This window comes from Ictidomys tridecemlineatus, chromosome 5 (assembly GCF_052094955.1).
Source record: "Ictidomys tridecemlineatus isolate mIctTri1 chromosome 5, mIctTri1.hap1, whole genome shotgun sequence".
Taxonomy (NCBI): Eukaryota; Metazoa; Chordata; class Mammalia; order Rodentia; family Sciuridae; genus Ictidomys; species Ictidomys tridecemlineatus.
The window spans coordinates 122,102,040-122,123,852 of NC_135481.1; the positions used below are offsets into that span (position 1 = coordinate 122,102,040).

At 53.0% G+C, this 21,813-nt stretch overlaps 1 protein-coding gene across 14 annotated transcripts in view; it reads left to right on the forward strand.

The window, feature by feature from the left end:
* Positions 1–16,170, forward strand: part of Traf3 (TNF receptor associated factor 3) — a 111,606-nt gene extending 95,436 nt beyond the window's left edge. For 11 of the 14 annotated variants that reach the window (XM_078050946.1, XM_078050944.1, XM_078050951.1 and 8 more), the window contains 3 exons: positions 3,070–3,210; positions 9,337–9,511; positions 10,363–16,170. In XM_078050946.1, coding sequence (XP_077907072.1) covers positions 3,070–3,210; positions 9,337–9,511; positions 10,363–10,937 — 891 coding nt within the window. In that variant the 3' untranslated portion in view covers positions 10,938–16,170. The remainder of the gene's footprint in view (positions 1–3,069; positions 3,211–9,336; positions 9,512–10,362) is intronic. The other 3 variants (XM_078050952.1, XM_078050956.1, XM_078050954.1) reach the window with 1 other exon arrangement.
* Positions 16,171–21,813: the final 5,643 nt, after the last annotated feature.

Consider the following 21,813-nt stretch of genomic DNA (forward strand, 5'->3'; position numbering starts at 1 on the left):
AGCACTTACCAGGCATGCATGAGGCACTGGTTCAGTCCCCAGCACCACACACAACAAAAAACTCACAGGCATAAGTCACGGAAGCTTGTCTCTCATAGTTGCTACTTCTCATCTCAGAGGCTGTTCCTTTCATTTTAAGAATTCATTCGTTACTGTTGTGCTGAGCGGGTCTGGGCCTGTGGTTTATCCAGGATACTACGGGAGGTATCACCCCATCACCTTCCAGGCTGCAAGCAGAGTGTGCCAGCCCCGCCCTTCACTCCACCTTACCTTCCTTCATTTGAAGTGAATGGCTTGAGATAGCATCTCCCCAGCTGCAGGCTGGCCTTGAACTTGCATTCCTCCTGGCTCAGACTCCCAAGCTGCTGGGGTTACAATGTGCACCACTGCCTCCTACCCAGAGTGATGATTTTGCACCATTGGGAACCCCAGGACACAACTCCCACTGCTTATACCCACCATGCAGCAGCCTTACTCTGTAAAGGCCTCATGTTTAAGTAAATGCCTCCCAAGGCACGGTGACAGTCCTAAGGGCACAGGATGCATAGAGTGCATTGCTGCTGAGATGCTTGACATGCCACCCCCTTGGGTGTTGCTCAAGGATTTGTCTCTTTCTGGCCCTGCCCTGGCATTTGGAGTGGCTGAGCCTTGTTCTTGCTTGCCCTTCCCTAGATCTGAAAGGAAAGGATGGACTAGAATAAAGATATTTGCATTTTCCTAAAATAGGAATTATTTGTCATTATAGAATTATTCTGTTGGAACTCTTAGGTTTATTTTGTTCATCGCAATAGAAAACAGAAAATGTTTGAGTTGGTTCAAATGCAGGGTGGATCTTCACATTCATGGTCAAACTAAAGCAAACGTTGTAAAATCTGGACCTTATTAAGTATCCATGTTGTATCTCAAGAAAGCTGAAATGAAAGGGAAGTGGAGAGCACCCCACTGCAGCTCAATTCAGGGGAGGGCGCGTGATTCTCACTGACTGGTGTACCCATGGTGCTTCCTGGAAACATCGGCCCCTCACCTCCTGCAGACAACAGCTGCCTCAGAGATGGGCAGAAACAGTGATCTGCAGGCACATGAGGGAAGTCCCTACATGGGAGAAATCCAGAGCTTAGTGTAGCATGACATGTGTTCACCACTGTAAGTTACTTCTACTCCTATTCAAGTACTTGACTTTTTGCAGAAAAAAAAAAAAGTCATTATTTTTGGAGATACCACTGAAATTTTTGTCAAAAGTTGGCATATATAATGTCTCTTTGGTGAGAATAAACAGTCTGGAATTCAGTTTGTCTCCACCAGATGGGAAAGAGTGCGTCATAACTTCAGAAGAGGCCAGCCTGCTCTGTGGCCCCACGTGTGCCCCCATCTGCAGTTCCCACCCTGATCACTGCAGGTGTCTGTGACGTCTGAGACCCTGTGTGTTTAGGAAGGAAAGTTGATTTTTGTTGAGTAAGATCCTAGGGAAGTGAAGTCATGTTTTGCTTATGGACATTGCAAGTCTTGTACGCCTGAGTAAATGCAGGTTTGCTTTAACATTAAATAGGCTGTGGTTATCTCCAAAGATGCTTCTTTCCTTAAAGGACCCTCAGTTTTGTAGGCCTGCTACGCTTTGAGTGGACAGCATCAGGAGTCAGTTCTTGCCGTACTCCATTTGTCCTAAGCTGAGCTCGGGCCGGGCCTGGGGGCTTCAGGGGGCTCTTCACTGCAGTTCAGTCATGCGTGAGTTGTGGGATGCAGACCCCTCCTGGGGCCCAAGGGCTGCTGGGTGACAGCACCCTGCTGGGCTGGCTGGAGGTGCCTTGTGACAGGCAGTGACCAGGAGCTTTTTCCTGGGGGCTGGGGGCCCTTTGTGGAGAAACCTGTGGGAGCTGTCCTCATAGACCCCTCATCTCAGGGCCTATTGAGACCGGGTATAAACTTTGCCTTTGGGCAGTTCTAATTGTTCTTTAGAGAGATTTTGAAGAGGTCACAGGTAGACTTGGAGATGCTGGCCCTGCTGCCCCTCCTGTGACTATGGTGGGTGACTGATGGTTCTGTGCCTGCTCTCTGTTGGGTTAGTGAGTTGGTCTGTGGTGAGCTGACGCCCTGTGGGGCTTTTCATTCTCATCGCGTTGGGGCGTCCAGAGTGCAGGAGTGGCCCATGGGTACCTCTAAGGTACTGCTGTGGGGTGCAGTGTGTACCTAGGGACGGCCACACCAGCCAGTCAGCACGTCTGTCACGTCCCTGGATTCTTGTGGAATGAACGTGGAGTCTGCTCTGCTAGCTGTCCCGGAGTGTGTGTGTCCTGGTCCCACGGTCAGCATCTCAGGTGCTCTTCCTACTGGAACTGAGCCTGTGACCAGCACCTCCTGCCCTTTCAGTCTTCCAGGCTCCACATGGCAGTGGGTCTCACTCAGCATGATGCCCCTGGGGGCAGCCTGAAGTGAAGTGAGACAAAACAGAAAATGCCAAGGTGCATTATAGATCTTTTTTTTTTTTAATTGTAGTTGGACACAATACCTTTGTTTTACTTATTTATCTTAATATTTATTTTTTTAGTTGTAGTTATCAATACCTTTATTTTTTTTATGTGGTGCTGCAATTCAGACTCAGAGCCTCACACGTGCTAGGGGAGCGCTCTACCGCTGGGCTATATAGCCCCAGCCCCGCATTATAGATTGTTCAGGCAAGGCTGGTTTTGTGAAACCCGTTTTTCAGGTGTGCACACATAGTATTGGTGCAAATGGGCAAAATGTAAGACTGTTTCTTACTGTGTTTCCTGGTCCAATTTTAAAAGCTGCTCTGGTAAAAGGCTAGTGGTTTCCGGCAGATCCTCAAAAGCCACCCTATTAACTCTGGATCCAGCGCTCTGCCACACTGCGCCCCACCCTTACTGCTGGGGGAGGGTCCCCACACAGCTCCCTGCACTCACGTCTTTTGTGTGGAGGGATTTGTTCTCCTGGAACTCCTTTCAGTGCACCAGTAGAAGGCCTGTACTGTGAAAAGTTAATTACCTTCATTATCACTGTTGTTAATTAGTGTCCAAACCACTTTTTGTTACATTAATTGAAGAAATTCTTTTTCAGGTTTCCTTGCTGCAGAATGAAAGCGTAGAAAAAAACAAGAGCATACAAAGTTTGCACAATCAGATATGTAGCTTTGAAATTGAAATTGAGAGACAAAAGGAAATGCTTCGGAATAATGAATCCAAAATACTTCATTTACAGGTAAGTGACTAGATTGACCAGACAAGAGGGCAGGGGAGCAGTCTGTGTTTTTCTTTGGGTTTCTCAGTGTGGGCTGAGATCCCAGCCTTAAGCCTCTGCTTAGTGAAGTGAGACAAAACAGAAAATGCCAAGTTTCTCTTGCTCAGGTAAAGACTCAGGGAGGGCTCCTGCATCAGCGTGGGGTCCTGCCCTAGGAGCCGGCCTGATGCTTCTCTTCTGTGCCTTTAATCCACTCCGGGTAAAGCAAGACTTAACACCTGTGTTCCAAATGTTTTGGCTTGGGTGCAGCTCAGGGGTAGAGTGCCCACACACCCTGGGCAAGGCCTTGGATTTGATCCTAACACTACACATTTAAAAAGTTAGCCATTTTTATTTCTATTAAGATTTCATATCATTTATGAGTCCTGCATGCATTTTCACTTCCTAGAGTGAAACAAGCCAAACATCTTTGTTCCAAGTTTTCTAGCAACATATACTTATCTGACTTTATTTCATCACAGTAATCCTGAGGTACCCCCAAAACAACAGATAACCCTTTGCGCTCTGAACCCAGTGACTGTATAAATGAGCCTGATGAAGATGCTAGGTACTCACTCGTAAGCAGATCACCCTTTAGATGTTCTCTGCGACTTTTTTTTTTTTTTTTTAATTGGACTGGAGATTGAATCCAGGAATGCTCTACCACTGACCCCATATCCACAGCCTTTTGTGTTTTTTATTTTGAGACAGAATCTAAGTTGCTTAGGCCCTCTCTAAGTTGCCAAGCTGGACTCAATCTTGGGATCTTCCTACCTCAGCCTCCTGAGCCACTGGGATCCCAGGCTGAGCCCCTGCACTTAGCTCTGCACACCACTTATAGCATCCACGTGCTGTAGTAAGACTCGTGGTATCACACGGGCCCAGAGGAATGGCTCGTGTTGCTGGAGTAGTTTTAGTGCTTGTAGGAAAATGTATTTTCTTAAATTCCAAGGAAAAGGAAATATTTCTAAGAATACCAAGTCATGGCATTGCTGGGAATGACTATCCTCCCATTTGATGCTGGAGATTAATCATAGTCCCATGAATGATTGGAGGATTTATTAAATTTATTATAATTGTATTGAACTTTGCGGTTGCCCGGGGAGACAAGGTCAAGGCACAATGGAATACTAGGTGGCCTTCACAGAGGTGCCGGGTGTGAGTGCTGAGTTGAGCAGAATAGGACAGCGTCTGATCAGACTGGCAAAACCCTGGGTGGGCCTGCACTTTGCCAAGCGCCCACTAATGTGGGCTGTTGGCAGGACTGTCCAAGTGGCTGGTGGAGCCACAGCCACAGGGACTTGGCCACCCTCCCCTGCACTCCCTGGGGAGCAGGCCCAGCTGTTGGCAGTGTAGTTGTTGTACTTGGTCTGGGATGTTACGCTGGAGAGTCACTCGAGGCAGTGTCCAGGCAGAGAGAGAAGTCATGCAGGACTTCACCACCTGCAGCAAGTCTGCCCTGCCTGCAGCCTCAGGCCTCTTTGTTCAGGTCTGCCTCTTCCAACTGGAGAGGTTTTTACTTACTGTACTTTTAATGCTGTTTTACCACTCTATTTTAAAATTTTTGTAATTGAATAAATCAACAGGTTGTAGGTCAAAAAGATGGGGGTGGGCGGCACCCAGAAGTAAAGATGGAGGGACAGCAGCTGTCTGCGTTGTCTGGACCTTTAGTGAGTGGGCCAGCTCTCTTCTCCGTGGAGAGAGAAGCACAGGGAGGCAAAATCATATTTGAAGAAAGGACTCTGAGTAGACCCAGCACCCACAATTCCCTCAGACACAGGAACAAGGGGCAAGAAGGCACAGTTCCCAGAGGTGACTGCCGTTAGCCAGCATCACCCAGGTCAGCAGCCACCAGCGCTGACACACATGACCCCAAGTGCCCAGGGGCATGGACACAGCTGAGTCGCCCGCATCTCCAGACCCCCCACCCTCTGGCTACCCCAGCACAGTAACCTTAAGCTCTTCGCTGGGCCCTGCACTCACGTGACTGACCACCTCCAACTTTGTCCCACGCTTGTTAGTGCAAGTGGCCTTCTGGTCGCACTTTGAGAGCCTCCACACCCACCTGGGAGAGCCACTCTGCCCACCTGCCTTCCCTGGTCTACTCCAGCACTTCCTCCAACACCTCCCATGCCAGTGTCAATTCCACCTCTGCCCTGCCTTCCTCAGGGTTCCTCAGCCCTGCACATGGACCCCCTTGGTGACCACAGTCCCCCTCACTCTGTATCATCACTTTTCTTATCTGATTATCCAAAGACGGTAGGTGTGCAGATGGAGTCCAGGGCCTCATTTCTAGGCTGTGGGGACAGGGACGCAGGCTGAGGTGTTACAGAGTGGAAGTGAAGAGTGTGTGTGCTTTTGCTGGTCCAGGAAGGTATGACAGGTTTGGTTTTGTTTTATTGGTACTAGGTATTGAACCAAGGGGTGCTCTACCACTAAGTCCCCAGCCGCCCCCCCACCTTTTTTCTTTTTTTAAGGCAAGGTCTCGCTAACTTGCTGAGGCTGGCTTTGAACTTGAATCTTCCTGCCTCAGCCTCCTGACCTGCTGGGATTACAGGTGTGCACCAACCACTATGCCTGGTGCCAAGAAGGTGTTTCTTTTATTTCTTTGTTTGTTTATTTTTGGTTATTACTTTATTGGAAAATTGTCTTCTTAATCTCATAGACTTATTAGATAGAAACATATGATTTATTGCATATAAAAAATTATATGAGTATGGATTTTCTTCAATGTTGGTCAAATGAAAGTAACATTTTTCAAATGAAAGATTCTATGCATAGAAAGAGTACACATTTAACACACAAAAGTTTTTTTTTGTACTGTTATTCTTTTTTTTTTTTTTTTTTTGGTAACTGTATATAAAGTATGTCCATGACAAAATTATGCCATTATACACATACTCTTCTTTTTTTGGCCTTAAAATTCTTAATACACTCATATACCACAGTTTTTCATGTCATTGTTTGTATATAAGGTATGTTGACACCAAATTCACATCTTAGTACATGTATTTTGTATAATGATGACCATCAAATTCCCCCATCCTTGCTATTTCCCTTCTCCCTCCTTTTCCCTCTCACCCCTCTTCCCTATCTAGAAATAATCTTTTTCCCATGCTCTCCCTCCCTACCCCACTTTGAGTCACCCCCTTTATATCAGAGAAAACTTTCGGCATTTGTTTTTTTGGAATTGGCTAACTTCACTTAGCATAATCTTCTCTAATGCCATCCATTTACCTACACATGCCATGATTTTGTTCTTTTTTATTGCTCAGTAATATTCCATTGTATATAAATGCCACATTTTTTTCTATCCATTCATCCACTGAAGGACATCTAGGTTGGCTCCATGGTTTAACTATTGTGAATTGTACTGCTATAAACATTGCTGTGGCTGTGTCCCTATAGTATGCTGTTTTTTGGTCCTTTGGGTATACCAAGAAGGTGTTTCTTAATAGAAATGTAAAGAGCCATTTTTCTTTTTAAACATTTTTTCTTAAATCCCATCTACTTGGGAGGCTGAGACAGATGGATTGCTTCATCCCAGGAGTTCGAAGCCAACCTGAGCAACATAGTGAGCAACCCTGTCTTCAGAAGAGATGACTATGGACATGTGAGCCTGACCATGCCCTCTGGCTGCCAGTGGCACTCAACTTGTGGTTCTTGAAGCCAGTGGATCAGCAGGGCCCAAGCCAGCACTGACCATGCCCAGTCCACAGCTCAGTTGAGCACTTGGGCATCACCATGCTGTGTCTCTGTGCAGGGTCATGTTCTCAGGTCCCAGTGACCTAGAATAAGAAGGACAGCCAGGAACAGTGGCTGCAGCCCCAAAATGTGTGTGCATGGAGCTGGTCAGCAAGTCTTTGAAAGCTTGTCCGTGGATTGTGCAGCCACACTACTTATCTCAGCTTCTGCGCTCTTGTTCTTTTTTTTGTTGTTGTTGGTGGGCAGGGCACCAGGGATTGAACTAAGGGGCACTGACCTGAACCACATCCCCAGCCCTATTTTGTGTTTTATTTAGAGACAGGGTCTCACTGAGTTGCTTAGCACCTTGCTATTGCTGAAACTGGCTTTGAACTTGTAATCCTCCTGCCTCAGCCTCATGAGCCGCTGGGATTATAGGCATGTGCCACTGTGCCAGCTCTGTACTCTTCCTCCAGTGAAATTTCACATATGCATTTAAGATTTATATTTATAAAAACACTGCAGTAGCTGATTGTGGAACATGGCGCTTAAAGAGTGAAATCTCTTTGCTTTGCTGTGTTCTATAGAGAAAAGTTGATTTAGGTCTGAGTTCTGCTTTGAGACTGTGCCAATTAAAAAATGAAAGTTCTGACTTAAAAACAGAACATTTTCCCTTTGGATGTGGAAATGCCTAGGTTACTTAGTTGAGCCTTGCTCGTGTGGACCATGTGTGTGCACAGCACGGGTGCCCTTCTCCTGCCCCAACACGGGTGCCCCACGCTCTGGATCAGTGTCCCCTGCTGTGTGGGGAGCCTCACTGCTGACAGGATGTCCCACAGTCAAACCCCACAGTCCCCTTCTTGAGATCAGGCCTGGCATCGGAGAGTATTAGGGACCCTCCTGCCACTTCAGTTTGAGGTTGAAGCAGCTTAGAAGCATGAGGCTTAAAGTGACAAGTGGCTTGTCCCAGGCCATCCCGCAACTCAGGGTTCCCTCCTGAGTGCACGAAGTTACAAAACAGTATCACTCAGGCTGTGTTAGGTCTGTGTCTCATCAGTATCCACATGAGCTTAGTTTATTAGCAGTAGGAAGAACGCACAAGAGCTCTCATCCATCCCAAGTGTGAGAACCATTCATCCCAAGAGTGTGGCCATTCATTAACGTCAATAGATTGGCCCCAGAAAACGGACCTCCTGAACTAATTAACTGTTACTTTGGCCATAGGTACTTGTTTAAAGTGACATCGACCTAACAAGGGGTGTTTTTTAGAGACACCATTCTCACTATTATAAATGTCAGCTAATACCAGGTTTCTTGGAAGGAGCAGGAAGAACAGCACCCCAGAAAGGTACCCCAGACCTGCCACACTTGTTCCTTAAAGGCTGGTGACATGGCTGTCAAAGGTGCTGAAACCTGGAGTTTCAGAAATAGACTTCCAAAAGGAGAAGTGAAGTGTGGGCCAGGGCCCAGGCTCCCTGAGCTGGCTTCAAAATGCAAGTGCTTTTCAAAATTTGAACCTTTCAGTCTCTGGCTCCAATTAACAAGTAAACACTCCTTTAAAACCCTGGGCCACCACAGCTGGACCAGGATTCCTATCCCTCCCATGACCACTGTAGAGCAGTCTGCTTCTGGAGCTAGGGTTTTCTGAGGTCCTTAAGACAGCATGAGCTCAGGCCCAGGCAGCTGGTGTCTGTAGACAGGCTCTGCGCCCCGCCCCGCCCCCTCCCCAGTGTGAAGCAGGTGAAGGAGGAGACCTCTCATAGGCGCTGCCCCCTTGGCTTCGCCCTGGACCTGAGGCCCACTGCTGGCCTGTTCTGTTGCCAGCCCTGAGCAGAGCGGCTAGCTCTCTGGGGGAGGTCCTAGGGATCCTGGGTGGTCCTCCCTCCCAGGACCCACATGAAGCTGCATCTGTAGCCACAGAAACAGGGTGGCACTTGTGTCCTGGACCAAGTAGCAGAATAGACACACAAATGAAAGATGGGGCCACAAGGCATGACTCCACTCTCCCAAACCTGAGGCCTCTTAGGAGCAGGGCCTCTAGGCACATGAGACCCTGGCTACGTGTGGGTGCAGGTGAGTGACCCTGGCGGCCTGGCCAGCGCATGGAGGTGCTGCTGGCCTGTGGGAAGCCAGTGGGAAGCGGGTAAGAATACAGGCAGGCTCATATCCGGGGGTCTCAGCACAGAGCTGGGGGGCCACTGAGGCCTGGCCTGGAGGGGACAGTGGCCACTGTGGGCAAGGCAGGCCAGAGTACACAGCCTCTGGGAAGAATCCCCATTCACTGACCACCTGCCCTCACTGCTCTTCCTGACGTCCCCTGGTGGTGCGCGCTGCACACCGAGGACACTGTGCGCGTCCGCTGTCACAAGGCGCGTCCTGTGAGTTGTGACTGTTGTTTGCCTTTTCCCATCCTTGGTCTGGAAGCGAGTGATAGACAGCCAGGCAGAGAAACTGAAGGAGCTGGACAAGGAGATCCGTCCCTTCCGACAGAACTGGGAGGAGGCCGACAGCATGAAGAGCAGCGTGGAGTCCCTTCAGAATCGTGTGACCGAGCTGGAGAGTGTGGACAAGAGTGCGGGGCAGGCAGCTCGGAACACAGGTGAGAGGCTGGGTCAGGGCCTGAGCTGCTTGGGGTGAGGGCTGGGCCTGGCTGGCACCTGCTGCCTCCAGCTCCTCGGGTTACAGAGGACGCATGTGTGGAGGCAAGAGAAGTTTCCTGTGGAGATTCCTCTAGTAGCGACAGGTACTTCTCACTTAGACCTGTCCCTCTGTGCCAGGCCCAGTGTGACAGAGTGCAGAGCTCTCCCTGAGAGGCTGGCACCACAGGGAGGCCCAGGCCTGTTGGGCAGGGTGCTCCAGGCCATTTGTGTGCCTACCTTGCATTCCTGAAAGCCTGGGACAGGAGTGGAAACCACACACAGGAGGCTCAGCACACCCAGCCCGAACATTTCTGACACTCTTGAGTAAATGTGTAGCCTGTGGCCTTGGGCCTGAATGAGGACTGTGACTGTTTGCATGAAGATTAATGGTGGGAAGGAATGGGGTTATCATGGTGCAAATAGGATTGGAGTGGAGGGAGCAGCTCAGATCCAGAAAGATGCAGACCCTGTTGGCCTCTGGCTAGTGGGCAGGCAGGTGGCCATCACCTGCTTTCATGGGCGCCTTTCTGCAAGGAGGCAGTGTCCGAGTAAGATGGCCTCACTGGCTTGCAGCGAGGTGCCTGTGACATGCAGGCCCTAGGTCATCTCCTGGGGGCTGCCACCTTCCTAGGTTCCCATCTTCACTCCCACTTCCGCCCGACAGTTCATCTGCTGGGACGACTGGGGGTGGGTGGAGCCCTTCCAGACGTCCTGGGACAGCCCCTGTGTGTGCCCCTTTTTTATGTAGCTGTTGTTGGTTAGATGTCGCCTCTGACCCCTGATACTCTGTCTCATCCCCACGTGGCCCCAGCAGGCTTGCTGGAGTCCCAGCTGAGCCGGCACGACCAGATGCTGAGCGTGCATGACATCCGCCTGGCTGACATGGACCTGCGGTTCCAGGTCCTGGAGACCGCCAGCTACAATGGCGTGCTCATCTGGAAGATCCGGGACTACAAGCGCCGGAAGCAGGAGGCTGTCATGGGGAAGACCCTGTCTCTCTACAGCCAGCCCTTCTACACGGGCTATTTTGGCTATAAGATGTGTGCCAGGGTCTACCTGAACGGAGATGGGATGGGGAAGGGGACGCACTTGTCGCTGTTTTTTGTCATTATGCGTGGAGAGTACGATGCTTTGCTGCCATGGCCATTTAAGCAGAAAGTGACGCTCATGTTGATGGATCAGGGGTCCTCTCGGCGCCATCTAGGAGATGCGTTCAAGCCCGATCCCAACAGCAGCAGCTTCAAGAAGCCCACCGGAGAGATGAATATTGCCTCTGGCTGCCCTGTCTTCGTGGCCCAAACTGTTCTAGAAAATGGGACGTATATTAAAGATGATACGATTTTTATTAAAGTCATAGTGGATACTTCGGATCTGCCTGACCCCTGATGAGTACCTGGGGAGGTGGATTTAGCAGAAGGTAACTCCTCTGGGGGCTTTGAACCAGTCTGTCCTCACTGAGGTCCTCGCACTCAGAAAAGGACCTGGTGGGACGCAGGAAGCAGCAGGAGGCGGACGCACGGCTGGCGGGAGGAACCACACGTGAACACACTCCAGCGTTTTCTAACAGACTAGCCACACTCCACTCTGAAGAGTTATTTATCCTTCAATGAGATAAATATTGCTGTCAGAGGAGGGTTTCATTTTCATTTTTAAAGATCTAGTTAAGTAAGGTGGAAAACATATGCTAACAAAAGAAACATTTTTCTTCCGTAAACTTGAACACCCAAAAGAGGAAACGCACGTGGGGACAGCTGGACCTGTCGGCATGATCAGCAAAAGGAAAATTTATGAAATAATAATGCAGTTCTGATATATTCACCCTAAAAGTCAAGAGTGCAATCTTGTTTCAAATATAGTATATTGTCTATTTTTAAGGCCTCATCTGGTCTCTGTTCTAATAATTTGTTTGTCAGAAGACCCTGAAGTGCTAGGTCTTTTTTTTAAAGTCTCTAAATTCTGAAATCATTTTTTAATTTAAAGTTCTACAAATAATTGTTACTGCAAACCTTTTATTTTAAAACGTGGATAGACTGATATTTCTTGGAAGAAAATGTAAACTAACACTGGTTATCACTTGTGATAGGAAAGAGAACATTCAATCTGTTGCTATTTCTCGTTAGAAATGTAAACCTTCAATATCTGTCGTAGTTAATGACACTACTTCAAAATTACTATGAAAGGAACATTGCTCATGGATGCTGTGCATCATTTTCAGATTTATAATTGTTTTCACCCTAAAATAGGGCATTAGTTGAACTTTGGAGTTCTAAACAAAATCCTGTAGGCTTTTGAGATTCTTCCCCGGTTCAGACAAGCTCTCCATTGCTGACAGCGCCGCCTTGTCTCCAGCGTCGCGTCGGGGGTGGGCAGGTGGCTGTGCTGCAGGAGGCCCTCGCAGGTGTCCTTCGTCTTGTCACACTGCTGCGCTCGGTGAGTGATCTCCGAAAGCAATGCCTTTGCTCAGAGATGGTGGCATACGGTACATGTGCCTTAGATGTGACGTGCTGCTTCTCCACCCTGGGTTGTGTCCGGCATGGTTCTAGAACGTGATGGTCTGACCAGACGTATCTCTCCACCGCTAGGTCTCTGTCTACAGGCTCTCAACCCCCTGTGCTTGCCAGGGAAGCCAGGCTCATCAGTGGCTTCCGGAACTTCCACTGCTTAGCTGTCCCAGATTCCAGACTCCAGGCCGCAGCCTGCCCTGCCCTCCCTGAGCAGGCAGGCTGGAGCAGAAGCTGCGCCTCGCCCTGTACACCACCCCCAGGCCTGGGGCCCACAGCTCAGAGCAGAGCCCTCTGAGCTTTCCAGAGACTGCTGCTCTGGGGTCTGCCCAGGCCGACTGCCAGCGGCACCAAGCCACCACCTTGATGGGAAGGTCGCCCGGGCTGCTTCCCCAGCCTGCCCCTGCCTGAGCAGCACTCCCAGCTCACTGTTTACCAACTGTGATTGGAGCCTGGAGCCCCGCCCCGTGCCCCTTTGCTATGCACCACGCTTCACGGTGCTCTTACACTGATGGGTGCTACACGCGACGGGTGCTTCTTAGGCAGAACCAATGTGTGCGGGCCACCACATCTGTGCCACTCGCCCAAAAGACGCGCCCACAATTGGCCAGCTGGGCCGCGCACTTAGACTGCCTGCCTCTGGGCTCTCCCCACGGTCGTGCAGGGACGGCTGGTTGGTGCCTGGCGCCCACCTCGTCTCTGGTGCTGCCATCTGTCCTGGGTGTGCCTTTGCCCCAGTGCCTGCTGGAAGTGCCCTCCCGCACACCCGTCCCTGTGCTCCCATAAGCCACCTGCTTGGTTCCAAGCGCCTGCCATGCCCTTCCACGGCTAAGACACTGGTTCCTCCATCTGCCACTCCTTGCTCCACTCCTGGGATGCTCTGGGTACATCAGTGTCCTTGGTTGGTCCCCAGGGAGGAGCCACCATCCCTGCTCAGCAGAAGGATTTCTTGCAGGAACTGTGGAGCCCGCTGTTCCCTCGAAGGTGTCCCTGACCTCCTCTAGGCCTGTCCACTGGGTGTGGAGGGGAGAGGAGCACCTGGCAGGCCCCACCAGCCCTCAGTGGCTTTCCCACAGCTGGGTGGCAGTGCAGGGACATCCCTGTGGCTTCCTTCCCGTTCCCGGGAAGCATGCGCACCACCGCAGATCAGGGTGAGCAGCGTGGCCATGAGAGAAGCCTCTTCCCCTTCTTAGAAACCCTGGTTTGGGTGGGACCCTGCAGGGACTCTTGGGAGCTTATTGGTGGGATGTGTCCCAGGTCCTTCCCTCTTCCCCCAGGCGCCTACAGAATGTGACTGGAGTGACTGCAGGGTCCTTTAGGGTGAGGGCGAGGCAGGTCGGTCTGCTTGTGGTTTGGTGATGCAGCAGCCCATGCCTTTGGGCACTGGACCCGCTGTCATACTGTCCCCGGGCACTGCTCCATCGCACTCCTTGGTGCCCCAGTCGGTGCTGCCGCTCGGGCCATCCTCGGGCTGTGGTCCCTGTGCCTGAGACCTAGCTGTCCATCGGGCCCTGGCCTGCTCTCTCTGCTTCACAGGGCCCAGCCACAAGAAGCAAAGGGTGGTCCATACACTGTGTGTGTCTGGGTGTGCTCTTCCCATTTACCAAAAGTAACAAAACTCCCCACAGGACAGAGCCGTCCAGCCCTCTGAAGCAGCACTCTGAGTCTTTTCTGCTGTCACCTCTGTGAGGGACATGGGTGCTCCCCATGGTTCAGCATGTTGCTCCCACCACTCCTGCCACAGGGGCTGCTGGGGCCGAGCTAGTTAGACACGCATGGGCCTGGGCCCTCTGGTAGTCGGGAATGTGAGCAGCCGGAGAGTCAGAATGCCCAAGACGGTGCAGGGCCAGGCTGACGCTGGCTAGTGGAGGCCTTGGCAGCAAGGTGGGTGGGTCAGGGAGCTGGGGTGTGGGGGTTAGGACTAACAGACCCAGCCCTGCGTGGGCTGGACTGGCCCCAGAGAGCCGGGCTTTCCAGGGTCCGGGCTCCTAGGAAGGGCAGTGGGCCCCCACACACGTCCCGGGAGCCCTGGGTTAGGACCTGGATGTGCTCCCAATGCAGAAGCAGAGGTGGGCAGAGGGCTGTAGAGGGGTTCTGAGTTCTGATCCCTGTCCCTCCTGGAGCCCCCAAGCAGACAGCATGGAACTCTCTTTATACTACATCCCAACACCCCCCGCCAGCCAACAGGGGCGGTTGCTGGGGTGTCTCCTTGCCTCCCTCTGTGGCTCTGCCCAGCCCCTGTTTCTGCCTTGGCTGTTGCCCCAGGGAGCCTTGGTGGGGAGTGCTGTGGCCCCCGCTCTCTGTGCAGCCTCTACCAGGGCCTGCAGATCCACTGCCCATCTGGATCCCTGCTGATTTGGCTTCCTCTTGACCACATGTGGCCAGCCTTGGTGAGGACATGGACGTCAGGCACAGTCCACGGGGAAGCCAGCCACCTCCCCAGATCACCTAAGTCACCCAGGGCTGGACCACGCATCCTGGTAAATGCTGCCACCTTGGGGTCGTCACTGCTGTCACCCCTTTGTTCGGCATCCTCTGTGAAATAGTTGCCCCGTCAGGCCCGGCAGCCCCATAGCACTGAACAGTACCCAGCAAAGGAGAGGGTGCTGGAGGCCCACCACAGCAGTGCCCTGGGGAAGGAAGGTGGCCCACAGACCCACAGCCAGGCCACACCTCCTTTCTCCCCCATGCCTCGAGAAGTGGGACGGGACCGTCATAGTGTGCCCAGCCAAGACGCTTCCGGCCAGGCAGGGTGGCAGCATGCTATCTAGGAGCACAGACTCCCCTGGGTGCCCCTTGCCCAGTCCCACCCTCCCAGACATCCCTCTGCTTGGGTCACTTGCTCGTTGGAAAGAGCCTGTGTGGAGGCTGAAATGCCATTCTTTTCTCTTGAGTCCAGATCTTCCCTGACCAGGCTCAGAAGGTGTGCTCGGGAGTTCTCAGTGCACCTGTGCATCTGGGTGTGTGAAACGAGGAGGGTCTGTCACCCAGGTCTATCTCTTGGCCCAAGACCACAGCCCTGTCTTCTGTTGGCAAATTTCATCCGCTCTGTTTTTCTCTGAAGTTGGTGTCATGAGCCCATGAGGGCCTGCTCAGGTGCAGTTGGTGTCAGTGAGTGACCTGGTCAGCATTCCTGGTTTGGCGTGGCTGGTGCTGGTTGTCAGCAGGCACTGAGTCAGTGGAGAGCCGGGCCAGCAGGGACCCGGATAGGCCAGGCCAGCAGCCCGTCCCAGAGGCCAGGAAACAGATCAGGGGTGTCTTCCACTTGCAGAGGTGTGCCCAGACACCACTGCCGGGCAGACGGGCAAGACAGCACCCCACATTGTGGCTGGTGGTTGTGTGGTTGAGGAGGCCCGAGTGGCCAGCAGAGCTGTGTCTCATTTCCCCTGAGTCGATTTCTGTCTTGTGAGCTCGTGTGAAAAAGGTTCAAGTCCAGGAGCGCTGTGCCACTCCTGTCAACAGTGGTGAGTGGTTTTATGACTTAGCCCCCTTAGACAAGTAAGATGACCTTCAGCAGCAAACTAAATGACTTAATTGGAAAAACATAAAATCCGGCCTTATTTCCAAGGATTTCCGTAAGCAGTCTCTCTAGGAGAACCTCCGCGGCGAGGGAGCGTGGAAGCCGACGGAGACCGCTGGACTGTTGGTAGGATGCGTCAGTTCCTGGTGGTCCACCTCTTGTGTTCAGTTCTTACCCAGAAACAAAGACCAAAGAAGGCCAGTCTCTCATTTGACTCCGTATTTTTAATCTGCCTGTTTTAAAACTCGCCGTCTGTAGTACGCTCACTGTGAGGACCCTCTTGACAGTCCAAGTGATTGTGACCAGTGATCACTCCCGTGTCCTCTGCTCTTCTAAGAAACGGTATGAGTTATTGCTCAGCAATAATCCTGTTGTTAGGAGTTAGCAACATGTCTGGTTTCCCGATAGCATTATTATGTTCTATATTTTTGTTTACTGTATATTTTGTGTGGTTTTATTTGGTATTTATTTGTGTTTTGAGGTCTTGCAATGTTTTTGTGTTTCCGATGCTAATAACTAAAGTTTGTAAGACTGTAGAATGCAAAACTTTGACATGTTAAACTGTCTTATTAGAGGAAAATAAATCTGATTAAGAGTCCTGGTTTCCTGCCAATCTTTCGCACACGTGGGCCTCCGAGGCCCCTGCTGCAGCCAGGGCTGTGCTCCGCAGAGGCTGCACCGTGGCCTCCACAGTGGTTCTGAGCACAGGCTGCCTGCCCATCCTACACTGCCAGTCATGTGGGCCTGCCTGTGGCCCCTCGGCCTGCCCCAGGTCATCTCTCAAGGCTGTGGCTTCTAGTGTGGCACCTTGGCCTGGGACAGATCTCCATCTTATCTGTAATGAGGGAGAACAGCCTCTGCCTCCTTTCTGAAACACAGTGGTTACCTGAAAGCATTGCTGGTGGCGGGCCTGGGACTTCTTCAGACTGCTGCTCCCTTCGGTGTGGCCACTCCGCTTTTCCCAGGTAGTCCTTTGGGTCAGGCCTGGCAGCAGGAAGCCCTGCATCTCCCTTAAGGCCCCACCTGACAAGGCAGGGGGCCCTCAGCCCCCACCTGACTGTCCTGCTCCCTCCTGGTGCCACCTGCAGCCAGTACAGCACCCTGCTCGTCTCAGGTGCTCTCAGGCCTTGCTTAGGGCCAGATTTGGAGGAGAGGCCATCAGCCTGCAAGCCTGGCCCCCTGGGCCTGCACTGGCTCCCCAGGCTGTGGGTGCCCGTGCGGACCCTGCGGAGCAGCGGTCAGATCTGGCCCTGAACAAACCGCGGGGTCTGCAGCAGCAAGGTGAGGCCAGATGAGCCACCCCCCTTCACCCTGCACTGCCTGCCCCCAGGCCTCGGGGGACAGGAAGGGAGCCAGGTGTCATGGTGCAGGCCTGGGGAGGGACCTTCAGCTGCCTTCTTCAGCTCAGGAACAGGAGTGGGATGAGGGCCAGAGGATGGGCACAGAGCAGCAGAGCAGGAAGCACACACTCAGGGAGCTGCGGTGCTGGCTGGGCCTCAGCCTCCACATGAGGATGTGTCCCCCACACACCCAGCAGAGTGCCCCTACTGGAAGGCAGACGTGCTCAGTCAGAGGTGCTGGTGCTGGAATGATCCATTTTCAATAGACATGGAGGCCTGGAGAGGGGCACAGGGCCTGGCCCGCAGCCGGTACCCACCGCCTCTGCCTGCCCGCCCTGTGAGACCTTGCTGGAGGCAGATGAGAGAAAGTGTCACAGACTGGGTCCCCATGGCCAAGTCTGGGCGGGCGCTCTCCGTTCTCTGAAAATGGACCTTTGCATGGTCAAATCTTGTTATCTTTGTCTCATTTTTTTTTGGGGGGGGGGTGGGCACCAGGGATTGAACTCAGGGGCACTCGGCCACTGAGCCACATCCCCAGCCCTATTTTGTGTTTTATTTAGAGACGGGGTCTCACTGAGTTGCTTAGTGCCTTGTTTTTGCTGAGGCTGGTTTTGAATTTGCAATTCTCCTGCCTCAGCCTCCTGAGCCACTGGGATTACAGATGTGTGCCACCACAACCGGCTGTGTCTTATTTTTAAATAATCTTCTTTTATCTGAAGAACCAGGGCTGAGTGGAAGGGCCCCGTCACTGCCCTGCTCTGGCTCTGCAGGAGCAGGTCACCCAGGCAGGGTCCTCCAGAGCCCTGGGGCAGGAGTTGACCTTGCTTGATCAGGCCTGAGGGAAGGACACCACCCAGGCTTCCTCATCCCTTCACCCAAGCAGCAACTGAGTGGACTTGTGCCTTGTGACCCTCTACCCCAGGGTCTGTCTTGGAGATGGGCTATGGGGCCCTGAGGAGCTGAAGGCCAGGGGCTGCCCGGCTGGTGGTGGGATCTGGGCGCAGCAGGGAGGCTTGGCCCCTGGAGGCCGTGCACTCTGGCTCCTCCAGTCCATCTGCAGGAGGCCTTGTGTGGGGAGCCCTCTTGCAGGACAGGCACACAGCCAGCAGAGGCCACACCAGGCAAGACACGCCCTGTGGTGACCTTGGACTGCCAGTGGTATGGCCAGGCCCTCCCAGGGCCACTGACCTGAAGTGTTAAGTTCAGAAGTCTCCAGCCACTGAAGGATACCTGAGAGTTGGGGGCCAGGCAGTGGCCATGGCTCTGGGCTCCAGGGGACTCTTCCCACCTCCCGACCTCTCCCTGTGGAGCTGAGGCCCAGGCGCTGAGTCCACCCAGCTCTCTGGGGTCAAGGGCGGCTTGTGTATTCTGGCTGGCCCCATCACGGAGGCCGTGCATAGAGCAGCGTCTCCCGGGCTGTCCCAGCCGGGGAAGCTGCCTCCACCTACCACACTTTGGCTCCCCAAACTCTGCCCTTAGTTAAGTGCCCCTGTCCCGTCTGCTCCCACGTCCTGGCCCAGCCTTGCTGGGACCCTGCCAGAGGAGGAACAGCAAGTATGTCCTTCCACCCGGAAGCCTGTGTTCTCCCCTTCTACTCAAGGACAGGGCAGGTGACCAACCCTGAGAAGGTGGGGAGGGAACCAGGGGTCCACTGCCTTGGACCACCTCCCCCTCAGGAGCAGACTTGCTCAGAGTGGCTCCCAGTCTAGTGCTCCGGAGGCCTTGGCCTCTCCAGTGCCCACAGGTGAAGGCAGCACCCACTGTGCTAGGTCGAGACTCCATTGCTCCTGCCTCCCCTGCCCTGCCCTGGGCCCTGTGAGGCGGGCGCTGCTGCCCATTTTGCAGGTGAAGGAACAGAACAGGCTGAGGGAATGGAACAGCCTCACAGCTTTTGGACCCAGGACTGTCCAGCCCTATCCAAGCCTCACTCTCCTCCTGGGCTCCCTTGAGTTGTATCAAATGCAGCCCCAGCAACCCTGTGCCCTCTGCAACCCCGGCCTCACCTCCTACCGTCCCTTCCCTCTGTCCTGCCATGGCCACCTCACCTTTTCCGAGCCTCTCATGTTCTGCCCCCGGGCCTGGGTGGGCTCTCCTCAGATTTTGAGGTCAGCCTGCCCTGTTCCCTACCCCACTGTGTGGGTGGCAGGGTTGTCACTCAGGCTGCCCACACCTCAGGGAGGGCCAGAACTAGAACAGCCAGTTGAGGCAGAAGCCTGTGCTGTGGAGTTGGTGCAGAGTTGGAAACGGAACCGAGACCTCATGTCATGGCCGACTCAGGGAGATGGGGAGTCCCATTCTTCCTTGCCTGGAGGAAAAAAGGCTGTGTACACAGGGAAACCACCAGGGTGGGTGGTTAAGCCAGAGCAGCAAGACAAAGCCCCCAAATTAACGGACAAGTCCTTGGGTCCAGCCTCACCTGAAGTAGCCATTCCTTCAGATTTCCTAGTTACTGGAGGAAACTCCTGCTTCCTTCCCCATGAGGCCCTAACCAGTCTGCCTGAGGGCTTCAGGTCCTGCTGTGAGCACGGGCACCTGCAGCTGGCCTAGCTGTTCTCCCCAACCTCTGCTCCTCGGTGGTTTGCAGTACCCCTTGGCTTCTGGGGCCAGGAGTGGGGCCTCATCCTCATGAGCTACTCGCAGGGCCACCTTCCAGCACCAGGCCCCACCTCCAGCCTCTGCTCAGACATGTCCCTTTCACGGAGGTCAGGGATGTTTATGGATGACCAGGACCAGCCGGACCAGCTCCTCCTCTTTGCCGCTAACTTGAGCACAATCTCTGCACTGGCCGCAATGGGCCTTCATCTTTGTCTCTTCAGGAAGCCTCTGGACTGTCCAGGTGCCCTCCCTGCCCTCTGCACACTGCAGACTCTGAGAATGGCCTGTTCGGATAGAACAGCAGGACACAGAGGTTCCTTTCCCCAGGGCTTGGCCATCCACCCCTTTGGAGCCTGCAGGCTCTGCCCGCCATACCGTCCTCTTCCTGTGTCAGGAGAAACTGTGGTCTGGTGGCCCAATTGGACTTTCAGGCTTGGACCCCAGGGGTGACATTTGCTCAGCCCCAGCTGCTCTACAGTGAGGCCAGGGCAGAGCCAGACACTGAAGTGGAGGCCCAAGGAGAAACAGGAGGCAGGGCAAGGTGGACGTGACCCCAAAACATCCCCTTTGCTCCTGGTTGGGGCTACAGAGGATGAGCCTCCTGCAGGCCAACATGGGCCGAGGTCAAGCTCCAGAACCACCCTTGACCCATTCTCAGGACCTGAGTCTTGGCTGGTAGGGGTCAAGCCCCCTCCGGGCAGCACTGCTGTGCTTGAAGGTGTCCCCACCAGCACACAGAGGGGATAGAGCCGGGCTCCCTCCCCAGGCAGAGAAGTCATGGCACCACCCAGACGCAAAAAGAGCCAGAGCATCCTCTGGTGGCAAGAAGCTTCCTCGTTGGATGAAATTCCTTGTGCGTGGGAGAAACAAAAGAGCAAAGGACAGTGAGGAGAAGCAGGTCCGCAGATGAGACGTGGGGTGCAGAAAAGGGCAGGATGACTGAGGGAGGAAGGCCCCTGGAAGTCCCAGGCCTGGGTAGCTCCCTGTCGTCAGCAGTCTGCCATCTATACATCTAATTGCCATGTACAGTCTAGCCACCGTTCATCCACCACGTCACCTCTGCCTCTCATCCCCCACAAACCCATCCTCCATTCACTCACCACCCAGGCCCAATGTGCGTGATGCAGATATCCAAGCATCATTCACTTGATTAAAACCACATCTCCCCCATGCCACCCACCTATGTCCCCTGTCCTTTCTCCACCTACCATATACACGCACAACCTGTCCACCATCTTCCATCCGTGCACCCATTCATTTATATCCAGTCACCTCCCGCAGTCTCATCCATGTCCCTCCGGTCTACCAGCTATCCACTCACAGTTCACCTAAAACCTATTTACCATGTTGGGCGTGGTGGCACGTATCTGTAATCCAGAGACTTGGGTTGGAGGAGGACTGCAAGTTCAAAAGCAGCTCATCGACTTAGCGAGGCCCTAGGTAACTTAGCAAGACCCTGCCTCAAAATTTAAAAATGGGCTGGCAATGTGGCTCAGTGGTAATGTTCCCTGGGGTTCAATCCCCAGTACCAATAATAATAATAATAATAATAATAATAGAATAAAACCTAGCCACCATTCAGCCATCCATCTATCCTTGGTCCATTCAGCCACCATTCCACCTCATCGCCATCTGCTTCCATCCATTTGCATCCAAAATGTACAACTTTTTCTCACCCACCATCCACACCTGCACATCCATGCAGAAGCTGTAGTGTTCCTTTTGTTCACAACCATCCATTGATCCAACTACTGTTCCACCTCCACCGGTTCCATCATTCATCATCTAACTACCATCTGCCAACCATCATCCCCAATCCCCTCTGACAGTGCCATCTCCCATCTGTGATTTGCCATCCACACATGAACACATCACCAACTACCCTATCGATCAATCTCCTCCACCCACCCACCACCTGCCTGTCTCCAGCTGCCATCTATCATACACCAATACAACCACCTCTAACGTCTACCATCCAAGACCCTCCCAGCCACATGACCACCTGTACCCCATTCTGCACCCACCCTCCCCCTATCACATCAATTTAGTTGTTCACTCCCATCCCACCCACTCAGCTTCCGTCCACCCTCCAGCTCTGCCTATCCACAGCCCACCACTGGCTGCTCACCCACCATTCAGCATCCACTCTACACCACGCACCAGCCGTCTGTCCACCACCTAGCGGCTCTTGTCCACTGCACCCCATCTCTCCTCCTCCATCATTCCTCCATTAACCATGCACCTTCATGATCCTCCATGAAGGTCACCCACAACCCTCCCATCCACTCCCATTAATCATCATTTCC